This window comes from Melozone crissalis, unplaced genomic scaffold, assembly GCF_028551555.1.
Source record: "Melozone crissalis strain CALT ecotype California unplaced genomic scaffold, PUWL_Pcris_2 ptg000045l_1, whole genome shotgun sequence".
NCBI lineage: Eukaryota > Metazoa > Chordata > Aves > Passeriformes > Passerellidae > Melozone > Melozone crissalis.
In genome coordinates this window covers 4,457,576-4,478,507 of record NW_026535823.1, presented here as the reverse complement: position 1 = coordinate 4,478,507, position 20,932 = coordinate 4,457,576, and the positions used below count along the sequence as shown (strand labels likewise).

The 20,932-nt window shown below is 50.3% G+C and overlaps 1 protein-coding gene across 2 annotated transcripts in view; it reads left to right on the top strand.

Annotated features, from left to right (window-relative positions):
- The first annotated feature begins 3,227 nt into the window (after nucleotides 1–3,227).
- Nucleotides 3,228–20,932, top strand: part of PBX1 (PBX homeobox 1) — a 131,695-nt gene continuing 113,990 nt past the window's right edge. For both annotated transcript variants that reach the window (XM_054285684.1, XM_054285685.1), the window contains exons 1-2: nucleotides 3,228–3,659; nucleotides 6,138–6,211. In XM_054285684.1, coding sequence (XP_054141659.1) covers nucleotides 3,469–3,659; nucleotides 6,138–6,211 — 265 coding nt within the window. In that variant the 5' untranslated portion in view covers nucleotides 3,228–3,468. The remainder of the gene's footprint in view (nucleotides 3,660–6,137; nucleotides 6,212–20,932) is intronic.

Genomic DNA, 20,932 nt, shown 5'->3' with positions numbered 1-20,932 from the left:
AAATTGCTTCTCATCCCAGTGGCTTCGTGAGTGTTGAGCGATGGTGACAGTGGGATGCTTCCCTTGCGCTCGGAGAACGAGAGAGAGCGTTTGGCCTTCATTTCCAAGGGCTCCACTCTGCCACAGTAATGGTGCATTAACAACAGCTTGATTTTCATTTAATAAATAATAGGAATTACACTGTGAGGCGGCCAAGATTTTAAACAAGAGGCTCCCATAAACATTTTCTGCAGGAATCTGTGATAAACCAAAGATAGCTCGACGTACTCGGGGGGAGTGGGGACGCCAGACTTGGACGCTGTCCATCTGCTACGCCATTGAAACAAAACCACTTTATAATAACCACAGAGGAGAGGAAGCGAGGCAGCTTGGCACATACACTTACACTATGTGTGGTGGAAATGTTTATTCTTTATTTCAGAAAGATTTAGTGGGTGTAGAGATAATAGAGCATAGTGCTCACTTGTGTCTTGGGGAAGGAGGGGTGATGGTGTTTGGGTTTTAAGGGAGTCCAGTGTCGGCTCCCATGGGGAATATTTTTGGTAATACCTATTGCAATCTCATGCACTTGGAAGGCAGGAGGAGACAGAGGAATGAAATGTGCTTTTCAGGAGAGGTATTGTAAAGGCCCCAGGATTAGTTATCTCTGACAGGAAGGATTTTACAGACTCCAGCAGACAGCAGAGGCAGAATCCTGGCCATTTCTGCACCGACACGTAGATCCTCCAAGGTCCTGCGCCGGGATGCTTCCCTCGGAGCAGCTTGGAGGGTCTCCTTGCTCCTGCTTTCTCCAGCCTGATGTGCTGAGGCATCACACTGTGACTCAGAAAATAGGGAAGGATCTTCAAAACAAGAGTCAGGAGGGTCAACAGGCCAGTGCACCCTGCAGTCCCCAACGTCAGTGTCATCGTGCTCCCTTTCGCGCCGCGCATGCTCAGCTCTGCTGCACTGCCTGTCCTTGGAGCTGCTCAGAATCAAACCCAAAAGACCCTGGGCTGACCTGTGGGGGTGGGAGAGTCCCTGCCAGGGTTTGAGACAGCAAACGTCTAGACTTGGTATGTGAGCAAGCAAGTGGAGGGATGACTAAGTGTCTGAAAGTTTGGACCTTTGGAGAGGAGTCCCTTGGCTCTTCGTTTCTTGGATACAGTTCTGCTTCCTGTGGAGCCATGGAGATGATAACATTTTTTTTCTCCCTTTTTTTTTTTTTTATTTTTTTCCCCCTTTCCAGAAAAGTAAGAAACATCCAGATATGTCTTGGGCGAGAAAGTAGAAACCTTTGAAAAATTTTGGCAAATCAAGACACGTGAAGAACGTGTTGAGTGAAACATTTCAGAGCGACAAAAATCAAAACATCTCACTGCGCCTTCAACCGCTTTAAAACATTTTAATGGTTCGAAAGGAAATTTCAAAATGAAAAGTCATGTTTTGCTTAAAACACTAGAAAGTGTTTCATTAAAAAGGAAGAGTGGAAGCAAAACAATTGCCTAATATATTTTTTTCTCACCAAAGAACCTGATGGGTCTTTCCCCAAGTGATGATGAAGTCAGGAGCTGGGACTAGACACATCTTCCATTGTGTAACAAGGTGCCTGGAGCTGGCAGCCTTGGATCTGAGAAAGGGACAATCTGATGAAGCCATTTGCCATGCAAGAAATTCTTGAATCACCGTAACTGTTTTATTTATTCATTTTTAAATGCAAATTTGCAGGCCAGCCCAGTCCTAGGGCCATGCCTGCTGATCAGATGGTGTCTACAGAGATCTTTTCCAGACACAAGACAAACTCAGATGCTAGGCAATGAAAAAAGGGGCTGAGGAAGTCCTTTCTTGCCAGAGTGCTGTGACTTGTAGGTTGGAATGATGGTCTTGGTGGCCTTGGGATCTCTGCTGGCTATTGCTGTGCTGTTTGGGCACCTGAGGGGCCAACAAGTGTGGGATGTGGCACTGCTGGCCTGCGTAATGTGCTTGGACAGGCTCTGCACTGGGAAAGAGAGACAATCACAGAAGCAGTCCTAAATTGGAAGGGACCACAATGGCTCATCCAATCCAAGGTTTAGAGAGAGAAACAGCACCATGAAAAGGCGCTGGTGGCTGAGATGAAAGGATTTCCCTGGGGGCTACAGTGGCCAGGGAATCCTGCTCGTTCCTGGGAGATTTGGGGACAGCGTGGGGAGTCGGAGCCAGCCGGATGGCAAGAGGGGCAATGGGGAGGCACAGAGACTGCCTGGGGGCACCAGGGGGCCGAGGGCATGGGGAAGGCCGACAGGAGGGGAGGAAGGCTAAGGGGAGGTGGGATGGCTGGCTAAGGGGAGGTAAGGAGGAGAGGCTGATAGGAGGGGAGGCAGAATGGCTGAGGGTAGGTGGGGGGGCAGCGAGGAGCCGGAGCAGCAGCCGGGGGGCCGCGGCGCTCCCGGGGGGAGGCGGAAAGGCTGAGGCAGCGCTCGGAGGGGCGGGCAGCGCGGGCCGGGGCCCGGGCAGGGGCTGAGGGCCGGCGGGGGGGCCCGCATCCCCGGCCCGGGCCGCCCCTTCCCCCGGCGGCGCCGCGCTCGGCCGGGCTCGGTCGCTTTAAGGCGCGGGCGGGGCGCGGCCCCGTCCCACCTCTGAACCCGGAGATTGACGGGCGGGCGCGCAGGGGGCGGCGCGGCCCGCGGGCCGTCCCTCCCGCCGCCGCCGCCGCCGCCAATGGGGCCGGGGGGGCGGGCGGCGCCGCTGCCCCTTCCTCCCCCCGCCCCCGGGCTCCTCCGTGCCAGTTTGAGGAGTCCGGAGCCGAACAAAAGCAGGCGGCGAGGGCCGGAGCGGTGCGCGCAGGCCCGGCGCAGGGGGGGCCCAGCCAGCCCCGAACGCGGCCCCAGGGTGGGGGAAAGTTTGGAGCCCTCCCCCGGTGCGCGGGGGCTCCGCCGCGCTCCGGCCGCGGTAGCTCCGGCGCTGCCATCGCGGGCGGCCGCCCCGCCGCGGCCAGCGCTGCCGCCGCCGCCGCCTCCCCGGGCGCAGCCCCTGCCCCCGGCCCGCCCGCTGCCTCCTCGGCGCGGGGCTGAGCTGCCCTGCTTTTGGAGTCGCCGCCGTTTCCCCTCCCTTCCCCGGAACCCCCCCCTTTCCCTCCCTCCTCCTTCCCTCCTTCCCTCCCTCCCTCCTCCCTCCTCCTCCTCCTCCAGCAGCCAAAGGGATTTTTTCCCCTTTCTTTTTTCTCTCTCTTTTTTTTTTTTTTTCCCTCCCCCCCCCCCCCCCCCCCTTTCATTTTTTTCTCCTCCTCCTCTTCCTCCCCGCCGCGGAGCCGGGCGCCAGCGTGAAGGATAAATAAAAAGCGAAGAGGAAGAGGCTGGGGAGGAGGAGGAGGAGGAAGAAGGGGGGGGAGGAAAGAAGAAGAAGAAAGCGAGCAAGAAAAGAAAGCGAGGAGCCAGGCGGCCAGCCCAGCCGCGCCGCTCCCGGCAGCCAGGGCAGGAGGCGGCGGCGGAGCGGGGCCGGCGGCCGGCGATGGATGACCAGCCGCGGCTGATGCACACGCACAGCGGGGTGGGGATGCCGGGGCACCCGGGCCTGTCCCAGCACATGCAGGATGGACCAGGCGGGGCGGAGGGGGAGGCAGGCAGGAAGCAGGACATCGGAGACATCTTACAGCAGATCATGACCATCACGGACCAGAGTTTGGACGAGGCGCAGGCCAGGTGAGAGCGGCGGGGAGCGGGAGAGGGGGGGCAGGTGCCGGGAAGTTTCCCCCGCGCCCCGGCCCGGCCTTTGTTGTCCAGCGGGGGGAGCGCGCCCGGCCGCGGGAGCATCGGGGGACGGGGGTGCCGCTGCTCCTGCTGCGGGGAAATGTGGCCAGGGAGGACGGGGAAAAGAAAGGGGACCGGTGAATACCCCCCCTCCCGCTCCCCGTTTATTATTTCGCATCTTTCTCCCACCTCCCAACTTCGAGGCGGTTTCGAGGGGTCGCCGCGCCCGCAGCCTCCCCCTGCCTCCATCCACAAACTGGGCCTGGCTTTTCCCAGCCTTTTTGGGGCGGGAGGATTTAACTGCGGAGGGTGGTCGTGGTTGGGGCTCCGCTCCGGGCTCCTCAGAAAGAGCCACCAAGTGCTGCCCCGCTTCTAGGGCTGCTAATAATGTTCTTTCTTAGGCCCCTGTAGTGGTGTTATTTTTTCAGCGCGTTTCTGCGCCTTGAAGATGCTCATAGAAGCTCTGCCTTTTTTCTTTTTTTTCCCCCTCTTAATTGCAGATGTATTTAAAAAGGGAAAAATAAGGCTGTAAGAGCCGGTGTCTGAATTGCCCTGAGCTTCGGAGAGCGCAAACCTAATGCGCACCTTCAAAGGCACTACCAAAAGTTCAGAGAGGGGAGGGAAAAAAAAAACCTCAAATGAAGGAATTAGAACAAAAAAGTTGCCCTGAATTGCCTGGGTTACACTTGATATTTCTTCTGGGCTGCAAAGCTGCTTGGTGTGTTGTCCTTCCTCCTGGTATTTATGCCCCGAGTTGAAGCAGATTGCTAGAATACATTGTTCCTGGAAAAACGCACCGCACAGCCCCAAAACTCGCTGAAGAACTTGCAGAAGGATAGAAGTACCCCAAACCTCAGCGTCCATCCTCCCTGCCTCCACAGCTTCTCTGGAGCTCCTGCTTACCAAAAATGCTTGTTGTAGGGTTGATCTTACTCATTTTCTTATGTTCTTGCAGGGGCAGAGTAGCTGGGAGGAGGAGGAGGAAATCATTCACTTTCTCCCCGGCCAGACCCGGGGCATTGAGGGGCTCTTCCTTTGGAAAGTTGCAGGAATCGTGTGTGTTCCTGCCTGGATAATTTAGTGTAGTTAATCAAATCAATAAAACCAAAGCAGAACAGAGCTAGGAGAAGGCTTTATGGGTTTGCCTTGCTGGTCTATTTCAGCTGCTTCCTCACAGTACCTTTTTCTTTTTTTGTAAATTATTATTATTATTATTTTTAATTCTGGGCTGGCAAACACGCCGTATTTATCAATAACATTGGGCTTTGCCTTTTCTCCTTCCCTCCTACTATTGCACGGTTGTTTTGCTGCCTCTTTTTTTTGTTTGTTTGTTTATTTTTTCTTCCTTGATTATTTTTTTTCTAAATTAAGTTTTTGGAAGATACAGAGTGCCAGCATTATTTGTAAGAGGGCCCTTACAGCGTACGTTCGTGATTTGCGTATACCCAAATGTCTGCGCCCATCTGGGTGTGCTGATAAGGGAGCACTGTGGTTCTGCAAGGGTATATACCTTTGAGAGACTTCATCAGATCTATAAATCTTTTTAGCATGTTGTGGGTGGTGGGATAAGTAGTGTGAATGTTTGCCAGATGTTCACATCATCTTTCGCGTGTAATTTTGGTTGGTAAACAGAAATTCCCCGTAACCGGCACCAGATAGCAACAGCCCTGTGTGCAAACTGAACCCTTGGCTTAAATCACCCCATGGCTCAAGAGAAAAAAAAAAATGAAATCACGCTGTTTCTTTGCGTGTGGTGGGTTTTAAAACCAGCCAATTAAAGCGCCCCCTCCCCAAAGTCTCTCCTCAAAACCCACAGGAGAACGGTCAGCTCTGGAATAACAGCAGCCGAAAGGAGCAGCGTTGAATAGCAATCCCTCCCCTTCCCAGAAGCAGCCGGCTGTGATTTTTTAATGTGTTTACTGTCCCTGTTGTAAAGAATTAAATTTTAACACCTGCAAATAAGCTGGATGTAAGTAGCATGGAGGCAGAGGAATGGGGGTTCTGTCTCCATGTGTCTTCCTGTGCTCCGCGTTGGGCGCTGAAATTCCCTGAATTGACAGCTCTAAGCAGGGGATGTTTCCAGCACTGGGGCAAGGAGGAGTTTATTTCCCCTCTGCCTCACAAATAAAGCACATGGCCTGGTGTGATATTGGAGGTGGAGGACAGGGAGAGCCCAGTGCATTGAACAAGGCATTTGGTCCGAGCTTGGCTCCCAAAAGCTGCTGGTTCTGCCGTGGAGCATCGCGCCGGCCGTGGAGCGCTTTTCATTCCTAAACTGGTGACATTCACCTCCCCTGCCTTGGCTGGGTGGCTGTTTGCAGCACTGGGGGCTCAAACCTGCCCTCCCTGTGCCAGCCAGCATGAATTTGGAAAGTTGCTCCTCGTGGTGACATCCTGAGCTCACCCTCCCCTCTTTTCTTTTCTCTCCAGGAAACATGCTTTAAACTGCCACAGGATGAAGCCGGCGCTTTTTAATGTCTTGTGTGAAATCAAAGAAAAAACAGGTAGGAAATCAATGCTGTTGGTTTTTGTATTGTTTTTCTTTTTGTTCTTTGGGGATTTTATTCCCCAAGTTTGTATTCCCCCCCACCCCAATGCAGCACTATTTAAGTGGGGAGAAATAACTCGTTGGTATTTAATGCTTCTGGCAGTGGACTTGCATGATGTGGTTTGTGTCTAGAAGAGAAAATATCGTGGTTTAATTTCTATTGTATGGCCTTTCTTTATTTATTGCTTTTTTCTGGGGAGAAAAAAAAAATCAACCTCCTTGCAATTTGTGTCTTGCTCTACTTTCTTCTTTAAGACATGGCACTGCTTAAAAAACAACAAGAAAAAAAATCTGAATGCAGAGTGGGTGTGTGGGAAATAATCCCAACAAAATGAAACTGTGCAGTTTTATTACCGTTAGTATTCAGGTAAACACAAAGGTTTCTTACTTTTTTTTTTAAAGAAAGAGTTAAAATGCTCTTGTCTGCCAATCATCCAGGCTAGCTCATGTAAGAGCGAGTTGTCAGTTGCCTTTAGTGAAAGCAATATATTAGATTGTTAGTTACTTTAGGGTACTGTTGTTTTATGGCATGGGGTGTTCTCAGGCTTCTTTAGAAGCTAATGGCATGAGAGCGTTGGTTCTGCTGTTTCCCACTTTCCAGACCTCCTACCATGTACTAACACACTTATAACACATCCCAGGGGGGCATTTAAATTTTAAAAGCAACAATTAAAAAATAGCAGTCATCAATCAAGGGTGATCTTAAACAACAGATGCTCAGGGAAGGACATTTAGCAACATGCACCACTTATTTATGTATTTGTTGGAATCTCTCTATTTTTTTTTTTTAATATAAATGTAAAAAAAATAAAGTGGGGGGAATGATGTAAATCTGGGGGTGGTTAATCTCTCCTGTTGGCTTTCTGAGCTGACCAGAGTTGATCTGTGGGCTTTCCCAAGCCGCCGTAGCTGCCTTGTTTTAGCACGCTGCAAAGTACTTGACTTTTCCCCCCCTTCCCCCCTCTTTACAACAAGGACTGAAACAGTCAATAATTCATATCTAAGCCATATAAGCAAGGGCATGACATGAATGAAAGTGACAATAAATATGATTGCACACCCAGTTGATATACATTGATAGTTACACATAAAAGGGGAGCAGCTTTCAGAAACCTGAACTGGGTCTTATTTTTTTTTTTTCCCCCTGTTCTTAAATATATATATCTAAAACCTCCCAGCATGAGCAGCTGATTGAAAATACAATTACTTGACTCCTGCAATATATATAAAATGACTAAGAGGGCCCTTTGTTAAGCGTTGTTTGCGCAGCGTGTAGCCCAGACAAAGCACCTACCGATGGCATTCGGCTCTCCCGAGCCCTCCCGGCTTCGGGGCCGCCTCTGACCTTCCCGAGGAGTCCTTCCCTGCTGACTTCCCATAAGAACCAGCAGTGGGTTTGGTGTGGGGACCTCCAAACTCTTCTTATGCTGTAATGTGAGTCTACGTAGAGAGAAAGGTTCGGGATTTTACAGTGTTCCCCCGCGCGCCTCCGCAAAAAAAGGGAGCCACGAGTTCCTTTCCCTCTTCTCTCTTTCTCCTGTAATTTTGTGTGAGCCAAGGAACCTTTGCCTGTCCCTTCCCCAAGTGTGTTTGATGCTGTATTTGATGCTCCATATGTTGCCTGTGCAGGGACACTTTTTGGTAGAGTAACTGTTCAATTCCAGCTCTGCTTCGCTATCAGCACAGGGGCGAAGTTAGGGAACAAGGAATCTGCTGGGACCAAACTTGGTGGGGAAAGCCAGGTGAGCTCAGGGATGCTGTGAGGTCCCAGTGAGCTGGAGAGGGATGAGGAGCTGTGCATAGCCACAGTGACAGGGTGTGATAATTCCTGTCTGCGAAGGAAAATGGAAAGAGATGGTATAGGGCGAAGCATGCTGCTGGAAATAAGGATATTCAGGTGTGAACTGGGGCTGTTTTACATTTTTATAAATGCTGTTTGTTGGTGTTGTGCCTGGATTCCTTGACTTACGGGGCTGTGCTGTGGAGGTCTCCAAAGAGGTTGACTCGAGATGGCTTTTGGAGCGTTGTTTATCTACCCTTGGATATGATTGCGGTGAAAATTCTTTCGCTTTGCAAATTCAAAGACCTCCTCCCCTCTTCCCCCCCAATCTCCATCCCCAAAAGTCACACTTCATAAGAAAGCAAACAGCCAGATGGTTTCGGTTTATTTTTATTATTTTTTTTTTTAATCACTGCTTTGTGGGCCCAATGCTAGGAGGAAGTTTGCCTTGTTTTTTCTGGGGCCGAGGGTACCGCCTGCGTCTGTTTGCTTACCCCTTCCTCGCGGGCAGCGGCGTGAAAGTTGAGCCAACTTCTCGCTTCCCACTTTCCATGTAGCTTCCCAGATTTTTGCATGTGTGCTGTTTGAAATCCTGGTGATTGTTTGTGGTCACTGGTGGGTGTTTGGAAGTGCGTGCGTACATCTTCCCCCCGGCGTTATGATGTGCAGAAATGTGCGTTCGGTTACCCCACTGCCTGATTTAAGTGACTCCAGAGCCTTGCAGAGACTTTACCACCATCTCTCGCAACATTATGGCTACTATTTCATGGTGTTAACCTTGTCTTGAGCAAACCCAAAGTGTCCATAAAGTTCTTACAAAAATAGGCCATCTCTACTGGCCAAAGAGTCGCCTTTTGCATTTGGGCTCTTCAGTTTTTTTTTAAAGTATTATCACTTTTAAAAATTATAATGGCAACCCCCCTGAGCTTTTTTTTTTTTTTTTTTTTTTTTTTTATGTCTGCAGACCTTTGGGGTGATATCTGTTTAAAAGTAATAAAAGTTGAGAGATCTGATCCAGGCAGGAGTATGTAGGGGAAGGAAAAAAATTGCTGCTTAAATATACATCGAAGTTGTCGGCGTTCATTTGGTGTGTTTTCACTTGCTGTTGGTCGCTTTGTTGCGAGGGAAGGGGCAGGACTGCCTTCAAATGGCTGGCTGGCTGGCTTTTTGGAATAATAATTATGGAAATGGGAGGCATTGTTGTCCTAAATACAATTGATTCCCCCATCAATAGGGATTGAAATCGGAAATTGCATTCCTGATTTATAAAAAGTTTGAAGGCAGGGGTAGGGTCTCTGTCTTTATGGCTGTTTATTTTTTTTTTCCCTCTTGTTTTTTTCCCCTCTCTCTTGGTATGTTGTTTTTTTTTTAAGCTGTTCTCTGCATGAGCAGAATAGCTAAGCAGAAGAATCAGGCAAGGCGTACGCAGACGTGGGGTCCTTGGATGGCAAACTGGAAAATATCTGCTGTCAAAATGCAGCAGCATCTATTTCAGCTGTGAGCCTTTCCCAACTCCCATCTCGTTCGGCAGGGACCGGTGGGGAGAGGCTGAGCACAGGATATATGACCATTTAATCTGATTCCTCCTCCTTAAGAGCTTTTCCCATCGTTTCACTTTCTCCGCTCATTTGGGGGAGGTGAGGGCATCGGGCAAATTCTCTACTTCTTAAGAAGACCCTGACTTTGCATTTGAAATCCCACAATTTTTTTATTTTCTTAGCCTCCTCTCCCTCCTGTGTTGAAGGAATTCGGGATTAAAAGAAAAATGTACATAGCAGCAATGGGGGGGATTTACAAAGGGGAATATTTATAGACAGCACTGATTAGCCATGCAATTGTTGTTGAATAATGGGTTTGTTGTCTTTTTTTTTTTTTTTTAATTTTAGAACATAATAGCTATATAAGGTGCCTCTTAGCTACCTTTCCCTGTGCATTATCTTCACCAAACTTAACTCAAATCAGATCTTTGGAGGAGGTAGGATTTTTCCCCTTCTTCTCTTCCTTAACACCCCTTTGTTCTCTCCAGCTCTGTGTTCAATTAACACCCCCATCGCAGAACTGTAGTCTTTTTTTTTTTTTTTTAATGTCTGTTACTGTATTTCACTTCTGACACCTCTCTTATTATTCTTGCCTGCTATTTCTCTTTAATATAGCAATTATGATATGGGGTTTCTTTTTCTTCCTCCCTCCCTCCCCTCTTTTCCCCACGCCCCAAGTAAAACCCCACCAGGAGCAGCATGGGGAGAAGAGGGGCAGATGGGGTGTGTGCAGTGCTGGGGTTTTTGGGGTGTGGGGCAGAGCCTTAACAGGGGTACACTGGCAAGCCCAGTGCCCCTTGGCTCAAGCATTCCTCCCAGCAGGATGGGGCAGCTTGCTTTCCTTCCCCAGGGTATCAAATCCTGCCCTCCTCCTTATCCTGCCTTTCCACTGAGGAGGTTTCCCAAGGCGCAGGAGAGAGTTCAAAACCCCGATTTGAATTTCAATGCAATTCTTGCACCTAAGGCATCATTCTGCTGCTTGGAAAGAAAGCTCATCAGGGAAGTGCTCAGTCCTGCAGCGCTGCAGGATCCGGGTCCCTGCTCAGCTTGCTCAGTTCTGGGCAGGTCCAGCCCTTGCCCGGCTGCTCTCCCTCCTGCCCTTCAAAGGGGAGGAAGCCTTTGCTTTGATATTTGTTATTACTGATTTTTTAATTTTTTTTTTTTTCCCCTTCCAGTTGAAAGGCTTTGAAGGCAAAAGTGATGTTTCTCTCTCAGTGCCAGGCAGAGTCTGCAGGGTCCCTGGTGTGGCTGCCCTGGGGGGAAGTGAAACATTTTGGGAGAGCGGGGCCTCCAGCCCCATCCACGCTGCCCGAGGAAGCCTTGCTATAATTCACAATTAAATTGCTTCCAGAAACCTGATGTCTTCAAGGGAAAGGAGGGGAGGGAGTGTGCAAGGGATTGGAAGATAGGGATGGTTTGGTAGACCTTGGCTTGGTGGAGGAGTGGCTACCTCTGGGACTGGAAACCACTCATCCTGATGAGAGATGGGACATGTCCCAGTAGGTCCTGGCAGCTGGAAGGATCAGGGTCTTCAGGGCTGGACCTGTCCCTAAAACAAGTCCGTTTTCTGGGCTTTTATTTTCCAGTGTGGTGGTGTCCATCAGGGGGATGAGTGGCTTTGGAGGAGCGTGCTCGCGGGCAGGCTTCTCTTTTTTACTTTTAATTTCATATTTTCTTCTTCTCCCCTGGTAGCATGTGGTTGGAGCTCTTTGAATGGAGCAGGCTTAATTAGTTTAATCAAAATTGGCCTCCTGCAATCCTCCAGGGGAGGAGGTGGGAAGAACAGGGCTGCCAGTGGGCTCTTCTTCCCACCTCCTCTCCCTCAGCCCTGCCATCAAAGCAGAGAAACCAGGGCTGGCTCTGGCATAACATTCCTGCTCCTGAGGGGCTCCCCATGGTTTGGGGTACACTGGAGCAAACCTGCTTGCTTTTTATTTCAAGCAGTTTAACTGTTTTATTATGGGTGCCTGATGTTGAGCAAACTTTGTTGTGATCGCAGCAGAGCAGGAAGGTGCTCATGGAGGGTCTGCTGTGTCCTGCTGCTCCCAGCCCTGTCTGTTTTGTCCTGGGACATGGATGAGCCAGTCTTAGAGCTCTTGATCCCCATGCTCCCATGTTTCCAAGCCTTTGCTTGCACTAGCCTCCCAGGTTTTGGGTCCAGGGATGGAGGGTTCCTGGATCAGCTCACTATTTGGGTAATTCCTGCTGACAAGGCACAGAGGAGAACAAATCTGCATTCACTGTTAATGCATGCTGGAAAAATACCTGTATTAATCATAAACAGCAGCTAACCAGAGCATTCTCTTCCATAAATGTTGGGTGTTTTCCCTGCTGCCATGGGTCTCTCTCCAGTCCATCTCCCCTCTGCATGATCCTGGCAGCAGTCAGTTTGTGGGTGAGTCCAGGGAAAGAGATCCTGTTATTGGGCCTTGTAGCTCCAAATGAGAAACTCAGAAGATCTTTCAGGCCTAAATTTCTCCGGGGAAAAGTGGTTCAAGTTGCCTTATTTGAGACCTGCAGAGGGATTTCCTCCTTGGAGCGCTGAGTGTCTGCAAGCAGAGCTTTTCTAAATGCTCTCAAATGTGAGATTTATTCTTGTTAGCAGGACTCGTGCCGGCCCTGGGTTTGAGGGCAGCGGTTGTAAACAAAACACAGAGAAACTCTGAGACAATTTCATCATGGTTTGTTTTTTGGTTTTTTTTTTTTCCCCCCCCGTCACAAGGAAATTACTGCATGCAGCAATCCTTGAGAGGAGTAGGGTGGTGATTTAAACATAAATGGGTTTGTTTGCAGTGAGATATAGTAGGCTGTGCTGCTGCTTCTGCTGAATCAGAGCTGTGGATTTTGGCAGGGAGAAGGCAGGAAGACAGGATTCCTCATCTGCCTTTGCTTCGGCACCTTATTCTCCAGTTCCTCCTTTAATCCTGGAACTGCTGCCTTCTCTGCTAATGAAGCTCTGCAGAGGGTTTTGTGATCTCTTGGAAATCTGCTGAGGAGGATTTTACTACTACCTTTTTCTCCTCCTTGTGCTTGGAGTTGGGGTGCTCTGGGAGACAGCAGAGCCTGTCTTGCCTGCCCTGTGCACTACAGGGGTGGTTTGCAGTTGATGCAAAATATGAGGAGCCCAATAGGAATGGGGCTGAGTTTTCCCCTGAAGAAGTGATATTATTTATTTTCCATGTTTTTTATTATTTGTAAATTTTTTTTTTCTTCCTGCTTTGCATTCCTATGGCAGTGAGTTTCTCTTGGTAACATGCTGTGGGGCAGGTGATCTGCACAAAACTGGCTCTGTGGCCCCCAGAGCAGGATGCCCACACTTTTGGGCTGAGTCTTGAGGCATCTGGGTGCCATGCAGGGAGAAGTGATGCTCCCTTGTGCTGCAGGGATGTGCCCTGATCAGTGCCTAGCATGGGGGACTCCGTGCTGGGTCAGGGTTTGGAAGGAGGTAATGTGATTTACAGCAATGGATCTGGTTAATAATCTCCAGCAGCTTCTGTATACTCAGGGGCTGCTCGTATTCCCAGCCAGGTGTTTGCAGACCAGATCAATATGGCCCTATTTGCATGGGGCTGTCCTTAATCTAATAAACCAACCTCAATCTGCATCCTTTGCTTTCCCCAAACATCCATCGGGCTCCGGTCTGGCGAGTGTTCCCCGTGGTGGGAGAAGGTGTTTGTGAGCACTGCCTGGCTCCTGGGCTGCCAGCCTGGGGTCACACGTGGCATCCCAAGGCTGCACCCTCTGCCAGAGCCCAGGCTCTGTGAGCACCCCAGATTTCTGGGTGTGCGTGGAGCTTTGCAGATAAACAGCTCCCCAGTGCGCTCCCGAGGCATTGATATTGGGGCTTTTTTGTGAAACCCACATTGCCTTTGGGGAGCATCTGCTGGGAGCTCCCTTGGAAACCAAAGCTGATGGTTTTGTGGGCTGGGTGGTCGGCAGCTTCTGCTCAAAACTGCCTCGGAGGTGCTGCTTCCCCCAGTGGCTTAAATAATCCAGGGTGGCGGGTGCTATAGGGATAAATTACAGAAAGCTGTGGCCTGAGGAGGCTGTGGGCTGAATACATTAGTGTGTGTTGTCAGGCCAGGCTCAGGAGGGACTCAGGTGATGCTTTCTCCCCGTGCTGGGAATCGCTTGGCCTGGAATTATTGATTTGCAACTGTGTCAAGTAAAAAAAAAAAAAGGGAATAATAATATCTCTTGGCCTTGTGTTTGTGAGCTGTGCCCCTGTATGTGTGCATATATATAATTTTTTTTTTTTTTTTGAGCTGGAACAGAAAGGCACTTCTCCTGGCTCCTTTTCCTGGTGGGGAAGGCAGGGCAGCCAGGGAATGGGCAGCCAGTGGAGGGTTTGGCTGCCAGGGAAGCCGTGCCTGCCGAGGAGCAGAGTGCTGCTGCTGATGCTCCGCGTTTTGGGAGCCACCACGGATAATAGAAATCCCCTGTGACACCTTGAGGGAGCCGTACATTGTCACTGTCCCCTCCCTTCCCAGCCTTTTATTTATAGGAGAAGCCTTACCCAAAATAGCTTTTTTGCTTGCCCTAAGCTGATGGGTCCTTTCCAGCCCCCTCCACCCTTTTTTTCCCCTTAAATCTACTGATAAATGGAAAACCCTCGGAAGAGCCAGTGCTGTGAGGAGCTGCTCTAATCTAAAATGATAACTTTGCCATTTTACTTCAGCCTTGTTGAAAAACGAGCAGAGCTGCCTTTGCAAGTGAGATCAGCCTGCTTAAATGCTGGTGCCTGGATTTTTGTTTCTTAGGGTAGAATCCTGGAAACTCAGTTCATCATTTCCACATCCCATTTTTGGTTTCACACAACCTGGCTGGCCTGCCCATCCTTGTTGCCAGAAGAGGAAAATCAAGTTTCTCTCCTGGTTGGATAACATTTTCAAATTCCAGAGTGATGTCGATTAGCAGAATTAGCAGTGGCAGGTTACCCAGCAAAAATACCCTTTCCAGTTGTGAGGTGTTCCTTGCTGGTTGCTGCTTCTTGCCCAACTCCAGCATCCCAATCCCAGATATGCCTCCACAGCGTGGGGATTTTTCTCTCTTAACTCAGTGCAGTTGTTTCCTTTTGACATTTGATATTTACAAGGCTGGAGCCAAACTGAAAGTGAATCTGCCCATAACTCTACTAAATGTGCCTTTCTAATTTCAACATTAATGTTTCAAAACCCAAGCTGCTGGTGGGTGTACCTTTGCTTGTTTACACACATCCTTTTTTTATTTTTTTTCCTTGTGCTGTGATTCTCTGGTGAAACGTTAGGAATGATACAATACCTGGAGCCTCTGCATGGATTGGTCTCTGGCTTTCAGCTGTAAATTTGGCTTTTAACCCCTAAATCTCTAATTTTAAAAGCCTGCAAGTGTTTTAGGTTAGTATTTTTTTTTGTTTGAGAGGAGCCTGCTTATATGCAAAATTATTATTGCAATATATGATTCATTACAATAATATTGCAAGAACTTTCAATAAGATGATTGATTGCAATATTGCCATAAATTGCAAAAATATTATTTCAAATACTGCGATAACGCGATGAATTTGCAATCCTCTGATTATTGCAAATCTCTAGACAAAAGGCTAGAGATTGCAGTTCACAGGGTAAAAGGAATTAGCTGGAAAGAGTTGTGGCTGTCAATCCTGACTTGATAGCACAGGACGCAGCCCTTCCCCCGGTAGGTTTAGCGTGGAGCTGGCGCTTTCCAGAAGAGCGCTTGCTCACATTTAGGGAAGTTACAGGCAGCGGGACACACTGCATGGTTGGAAGTGTGTTTTGAGGGGTTTTGAAGCTTGCTTTGAAGGGGTCACCTCTTTATTTCTGATACAGATTGACGAGGGTGCAGCGTGGTGCTGTGAGAGAGCCGCAGAGAGCGAGGAGCCGCTCCCGGAGTGGTTTGGGGGGGAGCAGGTGGCAGGAATGGTGTTTTCACTGAATGTATTATTCCCCCGGAAAATCCTGGCTGTTAGATCTGGTCAGCAGATGTGAGGTGTCGATCGCTATCGGCGGTGGGAAGGCACTTGCAATATACTTTGCTAATGGAGAAGAACCCGAGGAGCAATTCCCTGATTTACGCTCTCGGCGATGTGAAATGAAACCGGCTGAAGCGCTCGTAGCAGACCACTTCTTCCTCCCTACTTGATGCAGATTTTTCCAAAGAGGCTTTTTCTTGGCTCTGTTGCTGGGTAGCCAGAGGTGGCTGGGAGGCACGGACCCCTTAAATGCATCTGGAGGCACAAAGCATCCAGCATGGGGGAGCAGGGAGCAAGCAGCGCCCGCTGTAGCTCACTCCAAAGCCCCGGTACAATTCTGTCCCCAAGTGGCTGAAAAGGTCATTTAGCGCAAGAGCAAACGTTTATTTTTTTTTTCATTCCCTCAAATAGTCAAATTAGCATCTCTCCTCTGCCACAGGAGCTGCTGGAGGGGGCATCCTGAGAGGGATTATAGGTAGAAGTGCCTGGGCCTGGGCTGTTCCTCTCCCGAAGGTCCCCGGCTGCTATTTGCACATCCCAGTGTCTGACTGCGGCTGGCATTTCCCCCGTTTGCTGGAATTTACTTTCTGCCTGGCGAGGGCATTGGGTAACATTTGCACACCTGGGCTGCTTAAGCTGCACAGGGGCTGGGGGGATGTGTTGGAGAAGGTCAGGGGTCTCTGCTTTCCTTGTGGGCAGGAGGGAGCAGGGAGAGCAGCTGCTGGTGCTGTGTCCTCTCCAGAGACAGCGAGCAGAGGGGGGAAATGGTGTTGTGTAATGTCACAATGTCTGTGCAACCATCTGGACCTGCTCTGATGGTGGGTGGCTGCAGGCTTGGCCCTGGCTCTGGGGAGCTCAGACCCTGCTGAGTTTGCTCTTGTGGATGGATTGGATGGGCAGTGGGTGCCTGGTTGGTTTTTATTGTATTTATCTGTGTTTCCTTTTGGATAGGATTGCAGTGCATATCTGGCAGGTGCACAGCCTGGGGTGGGAGTTTTCCTTGGAAATAACTCTTCTGCATCCAGGTCTAGGAAGTCATGGGATCCTCACCTGTGGGCTGTTTGGGATAAGGATGTGCAGCAGCATGATGGCTTGCCTGGAGGTTTAGAGAGACTATCCCAAGGGCACACTGGAATTGTTTACCATGAGAAACTCACAAATAGCATGGAAGGAGGTGAGGCACAGCAGAGAGTGGTGGTAGGGGATGTCCTTGGTCTTTCCATGTGTCCTGAGCCGGCGGCAAATCCACATGGGTAGAAGGGCAGATTTTTATTTCCCTTTTTCTGGCATTTTTGGCTAGGCCTTGCAAATGTCCTTCTGCACAGGCAGCACATGCAGGGCTCTGAGAGCCAGGGGCCAGGACAGAAGGTGCAGCCCATGGTGGCACAGTGCTCCCAGAGCCCGTTGGGAGCAGCGGGCACGGCTGGCAGAGCGTGCCAGTGCTGCGGGCAAGGGCAGCCCGTGGACCCGCTGCATCATCCTGGGCTGGGATTGGGAAAGGAGCTGTGCCATTAGGAGAGGTCCCTGTGGTTTGTGTTTGAAAGGAGCTCCATTAGGGTAATTTTTAAGCTGCTGTTTAATCAGAAGACTGTCTGCTAATAAGAGAGGGAAATGCTGGGTGGATCTGTGCTTGTGCGGCATCCCCTCTTCCTGGTTCCTTTTGCTTTTTTTTTAATAGCTTTTGCTTCACCCTTTGGGAATGCTACCCCAGAGGCACCCAGGTGCTCATCAGCACCACTGGGTAGGGCTTTCCAAGGATTTCCTTGGCCTCTTGCCTATTGTGTGTAGTTGTATCCTGCTGCCTCCCTCTTGCTGCATCTCCTCCCTGTGCACAGGCACCAGTGCTGGGTCTGACCCTGGTCAGGGATTGCCCTTGCAGGTTCCTGAGGGAAGCCAGTGCTGATGGCTCCATGGAGGGCTCCTAAGAGTCAGCAAGGAGCATGGAGGAGACCTAAACAAAGAACAAATGAGAACCATATAGAGACAAATGGGAATCAGATTTAGGAAGCAGACGAGACAACCCTTGGAAGGGGCAGGGGGGATGTTTGCTTTAATCAATCTCCTTGGGTTTCAAGCTATAATAAAGCAGATTTGTTTTCTTTTCCCTTCTTTTCCCCAGGCCCCACTTTTTCCCTCTGTTTCCTCTTGCTCTTCTCAAAACAGCCCTGGATTCAGCAGCACCAGCATCTCCTTCCCAAGCTCTCACTTTCCGCAAATAGGATTGCTGGCCAATCCAGTCAACATCCTGTCCATTTTCCCCCTCCTTCAGTCTGGTTCACAGTGGTGGGAACTTACTGCCTTGAGCCAGGCTACCTTGGCTGAGCTGCTGGGTGCAGGTCCCTCCCACTGCCAGATGAACTTTTTGGGCTTTCTGAAGCGAGCAGGAGAACAAACCCTTCCAAAAGGGCTGTGGTTTTCTGTGTGGAGTCGCTCTGCCCTGGCACGCTGTGCTATGTGCTTTAGAGGCAGTCCCCAGGGACTGGCCGTGCTTGGAGGAGATCAAAGTTCCTCCATCAGAGGTCTTGGGCAATGCCTCTGAGATGCTTGAGTGACCTCCTCACATGTGCTCCTCTGGGATGTGGTGGTAGCTGCAAGGGAGGATCCTGCTTTCCCAGCCTTCACAGGCAGGTTGGTTCCCTGAGAAATGTGCTGCCTTCCCCTTTTTATTCCATTTTCCCTGGTCGTTGTGTTGGCGCAGAGCTGGTGGATCTTGGGAGGGCTGGGGCTGTGTGTAGCTGTGAGTCAGTGAAGCTGAGCCTTTGATCTGTTCCACTTGCTGGCTCTGGTGGTGAGTTATTACCTTCCCAAACAGAGAGGCCACGCTGGAGCTGGGGTTAGAGATTGCTGTGACCATCTCTGCAGCTCTCCTGTGCTGGGCACCACAGAAGGGATGAGATTTTGCCCACCCTGAAAGGGAATGTGAACCCTGTGCCTGCTTGGGGACATCTCACCAGTGCCTTCTGCTGGGCTGCTGTGTTTGTTTTCCAGGTAGAGCTGTCTTGTGCAGAACTGTTTTTCTATTTGCTGGTGTTCACTTGAGAGACAAGGCATCCAGGGTGATCTCCAGCATGTTCCAGTGTATTGCTTTCAAGTGCTCTCCTGGGTTTTGTAACCCACACAGCCTGTGTCTTATGTAGGATTCCCCATCCTGCAGAGTACATTCACCCAATCTTTCCAGGGATTTCCAAGGAAGGCTGGTGGTGAACAGCCTCCAGTGTATCCCTCAGATTCCCAACTGCTCATCCCTCTGGCAGACGCTTCCAAGGTGGCAGAGTTGGTGTTCCCAGCCAGCCTGTGGGGCTGGGAGTCCCCTCTGGTGCAGCGTGGTGGGGTGGTTTGATGGGACACCCTTCACGCAGCGCTCAGCAGATCTCTCATGAGCACTGCAGAGCTGCCTGTGCAGTTGGAATCGTTTTCCTGCCTGTCAATAATCCTCCAGGGAGGCAGTGTCCCATGCCAGGGCAGGCACCTTGGCTGCTGGGCAGGAGCCATTCAGGAGAAGCTGTGTGGTGGCTCTGCTGCCCAGGAGGGGCTCATTTACCTGATGTTTGCAGGAATACCACAGGGCCTTCCAGTTGCAAACTGGTTTGGTTTAGCCCTGAAAAGCAGAGCCAAGTGTGCCCTGTGGTGGCTTTTTGAGGTCACCACGAGGGAAATCACTTGTGCCCCAACGCAGCCTGAGCCTCCTCCCTTGCTCGGAGCAGCAGAAATCGTGGTTGTAAGCCTTCACCCTGCTACGTGACTGTGCTGTAGGCACTGTTCTCTCTCAGCCCCTCCGGGTGGGTGCCAGGGGAGCTCACGGGTTCTTTGGTGCCCTGGCCCTGGCTGCATCCCAAAACTCCCTGCCCTGCACTCTATTTCATCTTCCCATGCTTCCCAGAGAGGTCTGTGTGTGCAAAATACTTCATGTTGCTGCCAGCAAGCTTCCCTTTACCCGTGCCACGGTGGGGCTTTTTAAAAAAAAATTTTATTTTATTAGGAAATTCCCATTTGGTTGCTTTAAAAAGCAAGCCCTTGTGGCTGGCCCCTGGCCCGCCGCTAACAGATTTGTTTGAGAAAAGGCTGCGTTGGCATCCTGCTTTATTGAACATGCCTCCTGGGAAGGCGCTTTGAATATCCTTCTGTCTCCTCGGAGCAGGGAGCTCTCAGGACTGCCTGCCGCCATGGGGATGGGGAATGCTCTGCTCTCCCTTTCCCTCCCACCCCTTCCCCTTGTTCAAGCCTCCCTTTTCTTTTTTTTTTTCTTCCTTTTTTTTTTTTTTTTTTTTTTTGTTTTTGAGGAGAGAGAGTGCTGTGCACGGTGTGTCCCGCTCCATGCGGCTTTTCTCTTTCCCCACGGAGTTCATCCAAAGTTCGTATCCAGACGATGAACAAAGTAGCTCAGACCTTTTCCTGACTCCTCACCCTTTGTCCTCATCACTTAGTGACAGACAGGAATCAAATGCCACAGACAGGCTGACGGGACAGGGCTGTGTGAAAGTCCGAGGAGGAGGAGGAGGAGTGGAGCAGTGCTGCCTGGATGGAGGACTCATGTTTAAACTCATCTCCCCCTCCCTGGGGAAAGGCCACAGCTACTTTTACTTTGAAGGGCTGAGGGGAAGTGCAGTGTTTTTTATATATATATATATTATTTTTTTTATTTCTGTCAGAAACCGGATAAATTTTGAGCCACAGTAGACGTAGGGAAGGAGGACCGGATGGAGTTAGGCTGAGTGTTCAGCACTGGGTGTGCCTCCCTTTGGGAGCAGGGGAAGGAAGGGGCTACAGGCCATTATGGAGCAGAGGCATGGAGCCTGCTGGCCTGCCTGCATCACCTCTCTGCCCTAGGAGCAACTCTAGGGAGGAGGGGATGCAGCCTGACTGTTCCTAGAGGCTGGCATGATCTTCATTTCCCTAGGGGCAGAGAGCTGGGCTGGTGTAGCTGCCCAGGGTGGGCTTCTCCCTGCTGCCAAATCTGGGGTTCTGGGTGCTCTGAGACTTGCTTTGACCTGCCAGGAAGGGAAAGGAACAATTTAGCCTGTTTGTTCATTAGCGCTTGTCTAACTCATCCAGCTGTCAGGACTGGGATGGCTCCTGATAGGTATTTATTCCTCTTCCAGATGTCCTCCCCAGATTTCACCTTTTTTTTTGATGGAAAATAATGACAAGTCCCAGACAAGAAAGGTGTGGAAGCACCTCATGGCAGAGATTCTGTGGAGGGTTTATGGAAGCTGGTTTGGCTGTAGCCCAGATCTGGCAATTTTGGAGGGTAAATCTTTTAAGCATCCAGGGAGAGGAGATCTCTACAGAACATGTGGTGACCCTTTGTTCAGGGGTGTTCCTTGTGAGGTGCTGTGATCCAGCAGATGTGCTGGTGCAGGGCCCCCCCCCTTGTCAGGGAGATGTGAA